Consider the following 14,368-nt stretch of genomic DNA (forward strand, 5'->3'; position numbering starts at 1 on the left):
TACTGCATCATCACTTCAAATGCATTTGGACAGTGCGCAGACAGAGAAGGTTTAGAAGGATGTGGGTCAAACACGGCCACATGGGACTAGCATAGCTGTGTATAAGACTATAAGTTATAGAAGCAGAATTAACCATTCCATTATGGCTGATATATTATCCTCTCAACCCAATCTCCTGCCTTCTCCCCGTAAACTTTTTCGCCCTAGCTATCCAAGAACCAATTAACTTCTGCTTTAAATATACTCAGCGACCTGGCTTCCACATCCGTCCATGACAATGAATTCCACAGATTTCTATCCTCTGACTACAAAAAAAAACTTCTCTGTTCTGAATGAACATCCCTCTATTCAGAGGCTGTGCCCTCTGGTCCTAGACTATTCCACTATAAGAAATGTTCTTTCTTCATCCACTCCAAGCCTTTCAATATTTAGCTGGGCGTGGAGGAGTTCGGCCAAGGAGTACGTTTCCATTTTATTATGTTACTCTCTGATCTGCAAGGAACCAGAGTTGCTGCTGAATACTTACAGCCTGTTAGCACTCCTGGTAATCTTGGCTGAGTTCCCGATGCGGACTTCGGCTCCTAGGATTTGGTTCGAGCTCGAGCAGCAGTCCATCCTGTTGGTGATTCTCACTGTGGAAATTGCATACGTTTTTTGTAAGTCTAACCTCCACCAGGGGTTTTGGCCTTGCTTGGTTTCTGTACAGGAACCCATCTTACTGTTCCAGTTGTTGCTGCCATCAATAGCTCGTTGAGCATCTGCCACCGAGTAAAAGCTCGACTGTGACGCAGCCCCTCTTAAAGCCAGGTTTACTGTTGGGTGAGAGAATAAGTTATCCATCAACGAGTTTGAAATATTATTCTAGTTTTCCATCAGCTGTTCTCCAATCATTTTCCATGACTGATCAAATATAATTCTTAACAGGGATTTGCCCTGGAACATGAGGAATTGTGGGATCCGAGGGGAAATAAGCAGTAGAGGGAACTGGGTGTATGTAGATACATTCTATGAAGTCTGGAGTATACACGGGGAACCATGCAGGGGTGTAGGGTTCGTGTTAGGAGCCAGAGTGTTGAGTCATATAGGTGGCCAATGTTCCTATTTTGTTCCTGTTCTGAAATGAAATCATTAGAAAGAGGTGACATAGGGTCATTTGCTGTGGATAAAGCTAAGGAACCGCAAGATGGGAGTTATATACAGATTCGCAAACAGCAGTAAGAATGTGGTCTACAATTTACAATAGGAGATAGAAAATGCATGCCAAAACATCAATGTTACAATTGTCAAAATTGATTCCAATGTGCAGGTAGATTTGGAAAATTAGGTTTGTTTTAAGCGGGAGCATTTCTAGAATGCCTAAGAGACAGTTTTTTTAGAGCAGCTCATGGTTTTGTCCACTAGGGATCAATAATTCAGGATGGGTGTTGATGAGTAAGCTTAAGGTAAATGAATCTTTAGGAAAGAGTGATCATAATGTGATCGAATTCACCCCGAAATTTGAGAAGGAGAAGCTGAAGTCAGACGTACCAGTGTTACAGTGGAGTAAAGGAAATTACAGAGGAATGAGAGAGGAGTTGTCCACAATTGATTGGAAAAGAATACTGGCATGGATGTTGGCGGAGCAGCAATGGCTGGAATTTCTGGAAGCAATTCGGTAGTACAGGATATATACATCCCAAAGAGGAACAACTATTCTAAAGGAAAGATAACATAACAGCAACTGACAAAGGAAGTCAAGGCCAACATAAAAGCCAAAGAGTGGACCTAAAATGGAGCAAAAATTAATCGGAAGCTAGAGGATTGGGAAGCTTCTAAAAACCAATAGAAGGCAACCGAAAAATCGTTAAGAAGGTAAAGATGGAATTGAACATTAAGTTTGACAATATAATTAAATAGGATACCAAAAGTTTCTTCAGGTACATAACGTTAAAAAGAAAGGTTCGAGTGGATATTGGACGCTGAAAAACGATGCTGGAGAGGTAGTAATGGGAGACAAAGAAATCGTGGAAGAATTGAATAATTATTTTGCATCAGATTTCACGGTGGTTGTCACTAACAGTTTGAAGGTAATTTCAGGAGTCAGAGGTCATGCAGCATGTGAAATTTTATTAATAGGGTGAAGGGTTTTGGGAAATTGAAAGCTCCAAAGATAGATAATTCACCTGGGCCAGATACACCAGATTCCTGAAGGAGGTAGTTGAGGAGATTGTGAAGGCATTAGTAGTGATCATTCAAGAATCATTAGATTCTGGAAAACTGCAAGATTGCAAATGTCACTCCACTCTTCGAAAAGGGAGAGAGAGACAGAAGAAAGGAAATTATAAACCAATTATTCTAAACTGATTGGTTGAGAAGATGTCAGAGTCAATTGCTAAAGTTGTGGTTTCGGGATAAAATAATCCGTAGTCAGTATGGTCTCCTAGAGGGAAAATCTTGCCTGACAAATCTGTTGGAAGTATTTGAAGAAATATCAAGCAGGATGGACAAAGGAGAATCGGTCGATGTTGTGTATTTGGATTTTAAGAGGGCCTTTGACAAGGTGCTGCACATGAGGCTACCTGACAAGCAGCGAGCCCATGGTATTGCAGGAAATATTCTAAGATGGAAAAGCAGTAGCTGATCGGCGAGATGCAAAGAGTGGGAATAAAGGGAACCTTTTCTGTTTACTGCTGGTGACAAGTAATGTTCAACAGGGGTCTGTGTTGGAACAGATTTTTTTTTACGTTATATGTCAATGATTAGGATGATGGAATTGATGACTTGTAAAGTTTGCAAGCAACACGAAATTAGGTGGAGGGGCAAGTAGTTTTAATAGGCCACAGAAGGACCTAGACAGATTAGGAAAATGGGTGAAGAAGTGGCAGATGGAATACAATGTCGGAAAGCGTATGGTCAAGCACATTGGTCGAAGAGATGAAAGGTTTGACGATTTTGTAAATGGAGAGAAACTGAGGTGCAAAGAAATTTGTGAGTCCTTGTGCCCGATTCCCTGAAGGTTAATTTGCAGGTTGAGACCCGTTTCCTTTGAGAGTTAGAAGAATGACGGTGGTCTTTCCGACATCCTCAGGGGGCTGAAAGTGTCGAGATTGAGATGTTTGAGAGGTTTGGATTGGGACATGGATGAGAGGTATATTGAGGACAATGGTCCAGGTACGAGTTGATGAGGTTATGAAGAATAAACTTCGGCATGGGCTAGATGGGGCAAAGGTCATTTTTATCTACTGTAGTGCTCTATGACTCTACTACCCTGAAGTAAGAGAGTACGGAGTACGGGAGCGGTGATTTCAATAACTGCACGGTTATACTTCCTAAGAAGGTTGGCGTCATTCAATGTCTGTAGTGAGATGCTGAAGATGTTCTATAGGTCAGTTGTGGAGAGCGCCCTCTTCTTTGTGGTGGTGTGTTGGGGAGGAAGCATTAAGAAGAGGGACGCCTCACGTCTTAATAAGCTGGTAAGGAAGGCGGGCTCTGTCGTGGGCAAAGTACTGGAGAGTTTAACATCGGTAGCTGAGCGAAGGGCGCTGAGTAGGCTACGGTCAATTATGGAAAACTCTGAACATCCTCTACATAGCACCATCCAGAGACAGAGAAGCAGTTTCAGCGACAGGTTACTATCGATGCAATGCTCCTCAGACAGGATGAAGAGGTCAATACTCCCCAATGCCATTAGGCTTTACAATTCTACCGCCAGGACTTAAGAACTTTTTAAAAGCTATTATTAATGCTTTTTGAGATGGTGATTTAGATGCATATCATATTTTTTTTTACTGAGTTAAGTATTGTATGTAATTAGTTCTGCTACAACAAATGTATGGGACATTGGAAAAAAAAAGTTGAATTTCCCCATGGGGATGAATAAAGTATCTATCTATCTATCTATCTATCAGTTGTGATGAGAATTGTTCAGTTCAAACTCATGTCCTCAAACAGAAAAGCACACGTTCTGTTTCCTCTACATTGACGTTCTAAAGGATCATCTTTCCATTCTGAAGTTGTTCCCTTTGGTGCTGGATTCCGTCAGTATGGGTAACATGTTTTCCACGCTCACTCTGCCGAGGCCTTCCAATATTACACAGAGTTCAACAAGAACCACTTCACGGCATTCTTCCAAACTCCAGCGAGTACAGGATCAGCGGCATCAAACATTCCTCATACATCAACACTGTTAATCCCGGGGTTCTCGTGAACTTTCTCTGGACAATGTTGATTTGTTTTTGGATGTTTGAGGGATGAAATAGGATATTCATAAAGGCACCTTGATAAGGCCTAGAAGGTTTGTGGAGCTCGCTACCGGGAATATGCCATAATCTGTTTGCTGAGTCATCAGTTTCTGTTCAATTGTTATTCAAAGAACTCTGCACGTCGATCCTTCTGTGCTCCTGTTACGTTCCTCTTCATTGCCATATGTAAGGTCACTCTGCTAGCTCATTGCCGTAACGATTAGTCCAACGCTTTGCAGCGCCAATGGTTGGAGTTCTACTCCCAACGCTGTTGTCAGGAATTTGCACGTTCCCCCCTTTATGTGCAGGTTATAGTTAGTAAGAAGTGGGCATGCTATATTGGAGCCGAAGCACACTGTTGGACTGTGGAACACACAGAAATTGCTGCGGGAATTCTGCAGATCAGGCAACATCTACGGGAAAAAAGTACAGTCGACGTTTCGGGCCGAAACCCTTTCCACAGATGCTGCCAGGCCTGTTGAGTTCCTCCAGCATTTTGCGTATGTTGCTCGGATTTCCAGCATCTGCAGATTTTCTCTTGTTTGCCGTTGGACTGTGCTGGTCTTTAACGCAAACAATATATTTCATCGCATCTTTCGATGTAGATGCGACAAATAAAGCTAATTTTACGCTAATAGTTCCTACGCCCTGCACGCGATTTGGTTCAGAAATAATTGTCAACGTCTACATGGATAATTCTGCCAGTCTTGGGCCACACGCGTGATGGGATACTGCTGACGGCAGTGACAGAATAATCTATTGCTTTTACAAGCTCATTTCCATCAACGTACGGATCAGATTGTGGTTTTCTCAGGCCTTTCTTTGCACAACGTTGATGCAACGCTTTTCCGTTTCGGCAGTAAATACTGGTCAAAAATTCTCACTGTTTCTGAAATGCTTTGCACGTTCAGAGGCACCACCTGCACATGACTCACCGACCGAGGCTGCCAGACTGTGTACCGGAAAACACTATATGCAAAAGAAACCCACCTTGATCATGTCCACCGGAGGATATCGGAGGCATATACGACAATCCGAGTATTTTATGCAAAGCTGTCCTGTGCAAAACAAATAGAAAGAAGTCACTTCATCCCAGTCACATCATCGTCACATTCGATCTCCCAATCTGCTCTAATGGGAGCGCTTTGAACCACCGAGGTTCCTGTTTGCACCCCTAGTTAATCCGGTTATCTACCACCAGTAGAAAAGCAGCTGCAAAATTTGCTCTTCTTCCTATTTTCTAAATTTAAAATATGTATTAGACAGGACTCTCTGAGCAACAACTCAGATTGTGTGATACCAGCCCTCAAGGTGGGGTTCTGTCCTGGAAAATGAGATGATGTCAATAAAGTTTCCGCTGCTATTTGTGGGAAAGAATCTTGGGACTCTTTGGTTAAAAGGCTGGCACAGCACCGTGGGTCTATGGGCCTGTACTGTGCAGCAATGTTCTAAGTTTTATATTTATTTATTAAGATTTAGCTTGGAACAGGCACTTCCGACCTTTGAGCCACGCCACCCAGCAATCCCCCTGTTTAATCCTAGTCTAATCATTGATAATTTATCAGTTAACCTACCAACTGGCACACCTTTGAATTGTGGGAGGAAGCCGAGGCACCTGGGGGAAACCCATGCAGTCATGGGGAGCACGTTCAAACTCCTTAAAGGAGGCGATGGGAATTGAACCCGTGTCGCTGGTATTTGTAAAGCGTTGTGCTAACCAGTGGGTACCATGCTGCCTCAGCCGAGTTTGCTATGTTCTAAGATACTGCTGCGAGAAACTGATTTTCCTGGTGTTTATTCCATGGGTGTGAGTATGTTTGTCCATGGGAAATAATTTCAGGTAGGCTGCAGATAACTGTAACTCTGATCGTTGGAATATTGTGGAAGGAGGTTGTCAGATATAGACATCTGCGAGTGAGGGGTGATTGGAATGCCCTGCTAAGAATTGTGGCAGAGGCAGGGACATTAAAGATAGTCTTAGATAGGCATATGGATCGCACAAAATGGAGGACTATGTGAGAAGATTGATCTTAGAGTAGGGCCAGCATCAGAAGGAAGGACTTGAACAGAGCTGTAATGTTCTGCGTTCTATTTTTGTTTATTATCCGAGCTCAGGGAGGAGTGTCACTGGACTGGCAGGGTTAATCTGTCATCATCGTGTGCAAAAGAGACTGTTAGATGCTAAGTGAAAGGGAAAGGCTGGGAAACGAATGATATTGACAATTTAAACAGGGAGAAGAAGGGAGTGCACATCATGTATAAGGATCGGGTAAAGAGGGTTCATTTGAGAATTTTCATGGATATAGGAGAGTAGGAAGAAATTCAAAAAGCAATAAAGCACCGTGAATCAATACTGCATTGATACCAGCTTTTGGCTAGAACCAGCCTACTCCCCTGTTCTAAAACGGGAGTGGGAGTTTCATGGAAGACTCAGGCTGCTGAGTTTATACCGGTGGAAAGAAAGTTGTTGGAGAAGACTCTGAGATACGTTATTGTGTTCATTTCTAAAGGCAGGACTTTATACACTGCGGATTGTTTTGAGGTTCAATGTGTTTTAAGGTGACAGGTAATAAACGATGGAAATATGGTGGTCGACATAATTTGCACAGATTGAATTAAGAACAGGGTAAGTTAGGTAGGTTACGGTACAAAGAATCCCCAGTGTGTGGGCCAACGTCACTCACACCATCACCGATCAGTCTGTGTATTCACTTTCAAGGACTCTGCAAATAATGTTCTCAATATATACTATCTATCTATCTTTTTTTATTTTCACAATTTGTTGTCTTTTGCACATTGGCTTTGTTCGTCCTTGTGTTTAGTTTGCCGTTGATTCTATTGTGTTTACATTGATTCCCCGCAAGGAAATGAATACCTCGGTAGTATAGTGACATACGTATATGTTCTTTGATGATAAATGCACCTTTGAACTGTGGATTGAATCAAGCCATTTCTGGCTCACAAGAAGCAGCTGCCGTTTTCTGTACTGCAAGTTGGTGACATGGGGTAAGACACAGATATCGGTGATTCCATGCAGGGAGAAGACTCAGAAACTAGAGGTGTGGGGGGCATAGAGGTGCTCGTGCAGGGTTTCCTAAAGGTGAACGTGCAGGTTGGCACGAGGGTAAGGAAAGCAAATGCATTGTTAGCATTCATTTCGAGAGGAGCAGTATATAAAAGCAAAGATGTCATATTGAGGGAGCTAGAAAACATCATTCAGATTGCATTTGGAGTATTGTGAGTAGTTTTGGACCCCTCATCTAAGAACAGATGTGCTGACATTGGAGAGGGTTCAGAGGCTGTTTAGGACAATGATCCTGGGAATTAACTCTTTAGAGTTCAGAAGAATGAGTGGGGATCTTACGCAAATGTCGAATATTGTAAGGCCTACATAGATGGATGTGGGATGACTTTTTCCTACAGTGGTGGAGTCTACGGCTAGCGAGCACCGACTCAACAAGGCGATGACCCTTTAGAACAGAGACGAGAAGGTTTTGTTTTTACCAGAGGGTTGTTAATAAGTTTAATTCCGGACCACAGACGGCAGTGGAGACAGTGTATTTTAAAATGGAGGCTGATAGGCTCTTGATTAGCCAAGGCATCAAAGGTTATGGCGGGACTTCCGGTAAGATGGCGATTGCTTAGCTGCTCCGAACTTTTGTTCTGTTACTGTCGCTATCTTTGCACTAAATGTCTCAATTTTTTAAACCTTAATTAGGAACTTTTTCGGTATCTCTTAATTGCCTGTGAACACATCTAACTTACAATGTCTAGCAAGAGTTCTAAATCCGGGAGAAAGGAAGCTACGGCTCTCTCAGACGAGACCCGGGCTGCGCTCGGACAGCTCCGAGACGAAATTTTAAAGGAATTCAAAACCGCTTTCAAACAGTTGGAAGACAAACCGGATTGGATCAACGATAAAGTGGACAAACATGCTGAACACTTATCTCGCATCGATTCGACTTGTGAAGATTTAGCAAGCCGTGTTCGATACTTGGAGACTCTGTTCCAGCTTAGAGGGAAAATGTAACAAACTCCTTTCCAAAATGGTGGATCTCGAAAATCGCAGCAGACGCTGCAATCTTAGAATTCTTGGATTACCAGAGGCCACCGAACAGGGATCAACAGTGAAGTTTTTCGCCAAGTTTCTCTGTGAGATATTCGGGAAAGATTTGCTTCCGAACCCGCCCGAGCTCGAACGGGCACACAGAGTTTACGTTCCCCCCGGCATTCTGGGCTCCTGCCCGCGACCAGTAATTTTGTGCTTCCATCAATACCAGGTAAAACACAGTCTGATTGTGGAGGAACGTCACAGAGGTCCTTTTTCTTTCCAGGATACAACCATTCGCTTTGTGGAAGATTTTGCACCCCAGACCTTAAAGATGCACGCTGAGTTTAAAGGCACAATGAAAGTGCTTTTTGATCGTGGTTTTAAACCCTCTCTTCATACTCCTGCTGATCTACGAATCAAGCTTAATACTGGAAAATACAAGTGGTTTAAATCAGCGAAGGAAGCTGAAGCATTTGTGGCAAGTCTTCCGGCTATCCAGTCATCTTCGGAACCCGATCGGACCTCCTAAAACGGTGGATAAGTACTTCTCGTAGTAAAATTACTTTTTCTGGACTCAGACTTTACGTGAATCATTCAGATATTATTCATTGAAACTCTAAGGGCTGTTGACAATCTCTCCCTGGATTTGGTGTGTGAGTAATCTATTTTATTCTTGTATAACTTTATCTACAGAGTTCTACAACTGACTCTAACTTGTTTTGGAGGTGTGAAGTCTTTAGTGAAGGCCTCCCTGTTTGTTGGTTCACAGTTTAATTGCTGATTTATTTTTCCTTTTTGAAATATTTATTTATTTATTTATTCTCTTTTCTTGCCCTTTTTTCTAATCTCTGAATTTTTTTCTCTCCTCTCTGTAAATGGTTGATAAATACTCATCTTGAATTTATAATTTTCCCTTTCTTCTCCTTTTTTAACCTTTTTTCCCCCTTTCTCTCACTTTATTCTTCTATAATTTTTCGCGGGTAGGTTAGTTTTGGTTTTCTCCCGATTTTCTTTGTATTAAGTTTTATATTTCTGCAGAAGGTGTTCTAATCTGTAGTTATGTTTTCTAGTGTGTAAACTAGTTACTATTTGCTATAGTATTTATACGGAACTGCTGTTAATGACACAGATCTGGAAGTTGTATTTGGGTTAATTTTTTTGGTAGAGCTAGCTACTTGTTTTGGTAGCCGTCCAGTTTTGGGTTGTGTGGATGGGGTGGGTTTTCCAGTTCCAACATCACTCACTGTATTTATTGTTTCTCTTTGTTGCTCAGGACACGTATATGTTTTGATTTTACGAATCTATGTTTACATCTCTGCTCTCAGACTGCTACTGTACTGCTTGACTTTTTATATGCCTGCTGCCTTTTATGCATTAGTAATTGATAATGGCTAGTGCACTTAAATTCGTGAGCTGGAATGTAAAGGGATTGAATCACCCTGTTAAAAGGAGGAAGGTATTCTCACATATCAAACAACTCAAAGCTGACATTGCTTTCCTTCAAGAAACTCATATTCGGTGTGTTGATAACTCCCGGCTTCTGTCAAAGTGGGCGGGTCAGCATTTTCATTCATCCTTTACCGCTAAAGCTAGGGGAGTCTCCATTCTTATTAACTCAAATATTCCATTTGAACTCCATAATAAAACTTCTGATACAAATGGCCATTTTATTATTGTTTCTGGTAAACTATATAACACTAAAGTTGCACTAGCAACCCTGTATGCCCCCAACTTTGATGATGTTAACTTTTTTGAACGGTTTTTTTCCTCACTACCAGACTTAAACTCATACTCTCTTATACTGGGTGGTGACTTCAACTGTTGGTTGGATCCTAATCTGGATCGATCGTCCTCTGTTACCAGATCACCTACTAAATCTGCCTTAGCTATCCAATCGTTTCTCTCTAATTTTGATATCTCTGATATATGGCGTTTCTTTCATCCTACGGAGAGAGATTATTCTTTTTTCTCACATGTTCACCATACCTTCACTAGAATTGACTATTTCTTACTCGATAACCAACTTATTCCATTTGCCCACTCTTGTGACTATCAGAGTATACTGATTTCTGACCATGCCCCAATTACTCTCTCTCTGAACTTTCCTGGTCTCCCTCAGAGGAATAAACACTGGCGGTTTGATTCAACTTTATTATCGGATGATGATTTTTAAAAATTCATTAAGGATCAGATAACCTTTTATTTTAACACCAATACATCACCTGAAGTGCCATCCCAGATTGACTGGGATGCCATGAAAGCATATCTGAGGGGTCAAATAATCTCTTACACAGCAAATCTCAACAGAAGATCCCGTGCAGATCGACTAGACCTCATTAACCAGATTAAAGAATTGGGTCAAATATATGCTCAAACTAAGAACCCTGAATTATACAAGAAGCGCGTTGAACTCCAAACTAAATTTAACCTTCTGTCCACTCAACCTATCGAACGCCAACTTCTCTAAAGCAAGAGTCGCTTTTACATTCATGGGGATAAGTCTGGTAAACTCCTAGCCAATCATCTGAGGCGTTCCAAAGCCAAACAACATATTACAAAGATCCGGAAGGAGAACGGAGACTTTACATCGGATCATTTAGAAATTAATGACGCATTTAAAAATTTCTATTCTTGGCTTTATTCCTCTGAAACTCTGAATGACAATATCTCTGTTGATCAATTTTTACAGAATCTGAATATCCCCACACTTTCATCTGATTTCAAAGCCAAACTCAATGTGCCTATATCATCAGAAGAAATATCTTTTGCAATTTCTGCACTGTCCACAGGGAAATCTCCTGGACCTGACGGGTTCCCTGTAGAATTTTATAAATCATTCTCTTCACTTCTTTCTCCTCAGTTACTTTCAGTATTATCTGACTCGTTTAATTGCGGCAAATTGCCACCCTCTTTCAATGAGGCATCTATTATTCTTCGTTTAAAAAAGGGCAAAGACCCAACAGAGTGTTCCTCGTACAGGCCGATCGCTGTGCTCAATGTTGATGTAAAGATCTTAGCTAAAGTTTTGGCTCATAGACTAGAAATCGTTACTCCCTCCATTATCTCTGATGACCAAACAGGCTTTATTAAAAACCGTCTCCCTTTTTTTAACATCTGGCGTTTATTCAATATCTTATACTCACCTCCAACTGGGATTCCTGAATGTGTTATTTCCATCGATGCGGAGAAAGCATTTGACCATATAGAGTGGAACTACCTTTCTGCAGTCTTAGAAAAATTTGACCTCGGCCAAAGTTTCATCTCCTGGATCCAATTGCTGTACCTGTGTCCTACTGCTTCTGTTTTAACTAATTTTCAGAAATCCCAAGTATTTAATCTCAAACGTGGCACCCGTCAGGGATGCCCCTTAAGTCCCTTTCTCTTTGATTTGGCTATAGAACCTCTGGCGATAGCATTTCGAAATTGTCCTGAATTGACCGGGATTTGGAGAGGGGGTGTTGAGCATAAAGTTTCTCTCTATGCTGATGACTTAGCACTCTTTCTCTCAAATCCGTCTACGTCCTTACCTCTAATGTTTTCACTTCTTGACCAGTTTAGCCAGATCTCTGGCTATAAACTTAATTTACATAAGAGTGAACTTTTCCCAATTAATAAAGAAGCACAAGAACTAACATTTCGTGATCTCCCTTTTAAAGTAGTCCATAATCAATTTACTTATCTTGGAAATACAGTCACAAGGAAGTTTAAAGATCTCTTTCGTGAAAACTTTGCTAATCTTTCATATGCTATAAAACAGAATCTGGTACAATGGTCACCTCTATCTATGTCTTTGGTAGGTCGTATTAATGTTGTTAAAATGTATGTTCTCCCCAAATTTTTATACTTATTTCAATCTATCCCAATTTTTATTCCTAAATCTTTTTTTGATTCCTTAGACTCTATTATTTTGTCATATTTGTGGCAGAATAAGTGCTCTAGAATTAATAAAATACATCTCCAAAAATCTAAAAAAGAGGGTGGCATGGCTTTACCTAACTTTCGCTTATATTATTGGGCAGCTAATATACGTTGTGCTACCTTTTGGTCTTTCTTCCACGGCCAACCCGAGTGCCCTAACTGGGTGGCAATGGAGTTGAGCTCCACTAAAGAATTATCTATCTCTGCACTTCTTGGCTCTGCACTCCCTAGTAGTCTGCCCAGATCAATAGCTAATCCTCTTGTTAGACACACTTTGCGTATATGGGCTCAGTTCAGGAAGTGCTATGGCTTCCAGGGGTTTTCCGTTTCCAGCCCTGTCGCACATAATCACCTTTTTTTTACCTACTACGTACGATTCAGCATTCCATGTTTGGTATAGGAAGGGCATTAGACATTTTGAAGATCTTTTCATTGATAATCGCTTCGCCTCTTTTCAGCAGCTCTCTGTTAAGTTCAACCTGCCTAACGCTCACTTTTTCAGATATCTCCAAATCCGACACTTTACTGCTCCTTTAATTCCTAAATTTCCTGAAATGCCTGCGAAAAATGCTATGGACCTATTTCTTTCCATCAATCCACTAGGTAAAGGTTTAATATCAATTATCCAAGATAAACTAGCAGCCTTACGACGGGCCCCTGTGGATAAAATTAAAATGGCCTGGGAGCAGGACTTAAATATCTCCTTATCCGAGGAGAGCTGGGGCTCAGTTCTCAAATCGGTTCACTCAACCTCTCTTTATGCTCGCCATTGCCTTTTACAGTTTAAGATTGTTCATAGAGCCCATATGTCTAAATCTAAACTATCTCGATTCTACCCTAGCATTAGTCCGCTCTGTGATAAATGCAAGAAGGGCGTGGCCTCTCTCATCCATATGTACTGGTTCTGTCCTAGTTTGGAGAAATTCTGGAAAGATGTCTTCACTACGTTATCGTGTATTCTGAATCAGCACCTAGAACCAAACCCCTTAATTTCTCTGTTCGGTTTTTGGGGCGAGACAGATTTATGTCTAGGTCCGACCAAATGCCGAATATTATCCTTTGCCTCTCTCCTGGCTAGACGCTTGATCCTCCTTAGATGGAGAGATGTTGCCCCGCCCACTCATGCGCAATGGCTTAACGACATTATGGCCTGCTTGGACCTCGAAAAAAATCATTATTCATTTCTGAATTCGGATCTAAAGTTCCATAAGGTCTGGGGACCTTTTATCGAGTACTTTCATAACCTTCCTCTTGACTAGGGGTTTTGTTTTTTTTTTCTTCTTCTTTTCGGTCCTTTGCTTTCAGCTCCCTTTTTTTCTGGTAGTAGGCATTATTATCCTCTGTTGCTAAGTGTAATCACAGTCTGGGAGCTTGACTGTTCTGACTTATACTCTCTATATTGTGTGGTGGTTGGTCTGGAGTTGTTGTTTTTTTCTTGTGTTGTGGGGCTTGGGGAGCACACTAAGCTCACTTGTCTTTAATTTAGGTGCTTTTTTGTTAATTCTCTTCCTTTGTAGCATATTGTTATTGTATGCTTAATTTTGCACTATATTAATGTCCCTCATTGGGATTTGGGGTTTTTAATTTGTAAAATGTTTTGAAAAACTTATAAAAAAACTAATAATAAAAAAAAGGTTATGGCGAATGGGATTGAGAATGATAATAAGTCAGCCAGGGGCGACTGGCAGAGCAGACTGGATGAGATGGAGTCTGGCCAATAACGGGTGACCCTGAGGTCCCGCTTTTCAGCTTTTAACCTAACTCTGTTCACTCTCTCTTCAGGTGCTCAGCTCCTCCATCGCTGTAGCACGTGGTTGGTGCCAATATGTATCTCGACTTCTGATTTTCTGCCTCCTTAGAATGTGAACCTCGGGCAGTGAGCTCTCTAACCCTGTCAGCTGGGAGGCCACATACCATCCTGGTGTCTCCTTCGCGTCTTCTCCTCTGGCTATTGAATCCCCTATCACTATGGCACTCCCCTCCTCCTCACTTACCTCCTGAACCACAGGGCCAGACTCTGCTAAAGACCAGGTCGCTGTGGCTAGCCTCTCTTACATCGTCCCGCACAACAATATATAAACCTATTTTTGAGAGGAATCGCACAGGGGTACTCTGCACGGGTGGCCTATTCCTTTTATCTCTGCTGACTGTCACACAGCTTCCTGCTTCCTGCAGCTTA

The 14,368-nt window shown here is 41.6% G+C and overlaps 1 protein-coding gene across 1 annotated transcript in view; it reads right to left on the minus strand.

The window, feature by feature from the left end:
• The window catches only part of LOC140732549 (uncharacterized), a 110,508-nt gene that overhangs the window by 21,604 nt on the left and 74,536 nt on the right, over positions 1-14,368 (minus strand). The window contains exons 11-12 of the mRNA XM_073055318.1: positions 5,211-5,278; positions 527-812 (exon numbers count right to left, since the gene is read on the minus strand). Of these exons, the coding sequence (XP_072911419.1) occupies positions 527-812; positions 5,211-5,278 (354 nt within the window). The remainder of the gene's footprint in view (positions 1-526; positions 813-5,210; positions 5,279-14,368) is intronic.

This window comes from Hemitrygon akajei, chromosome 8, assembly GCF_048418815.1.
Source record: "Hemitrygon akajei chromosome 8, sHemAka1.3, whole genome shotgun sequence".
Taxonomy (NCBI): Eukaryota; Metazoa; Chordata; class Chondrichthyes; order Myliobatiformes; family Dasyatidae; genus Hemitrygon; species Hemitrygon akajei.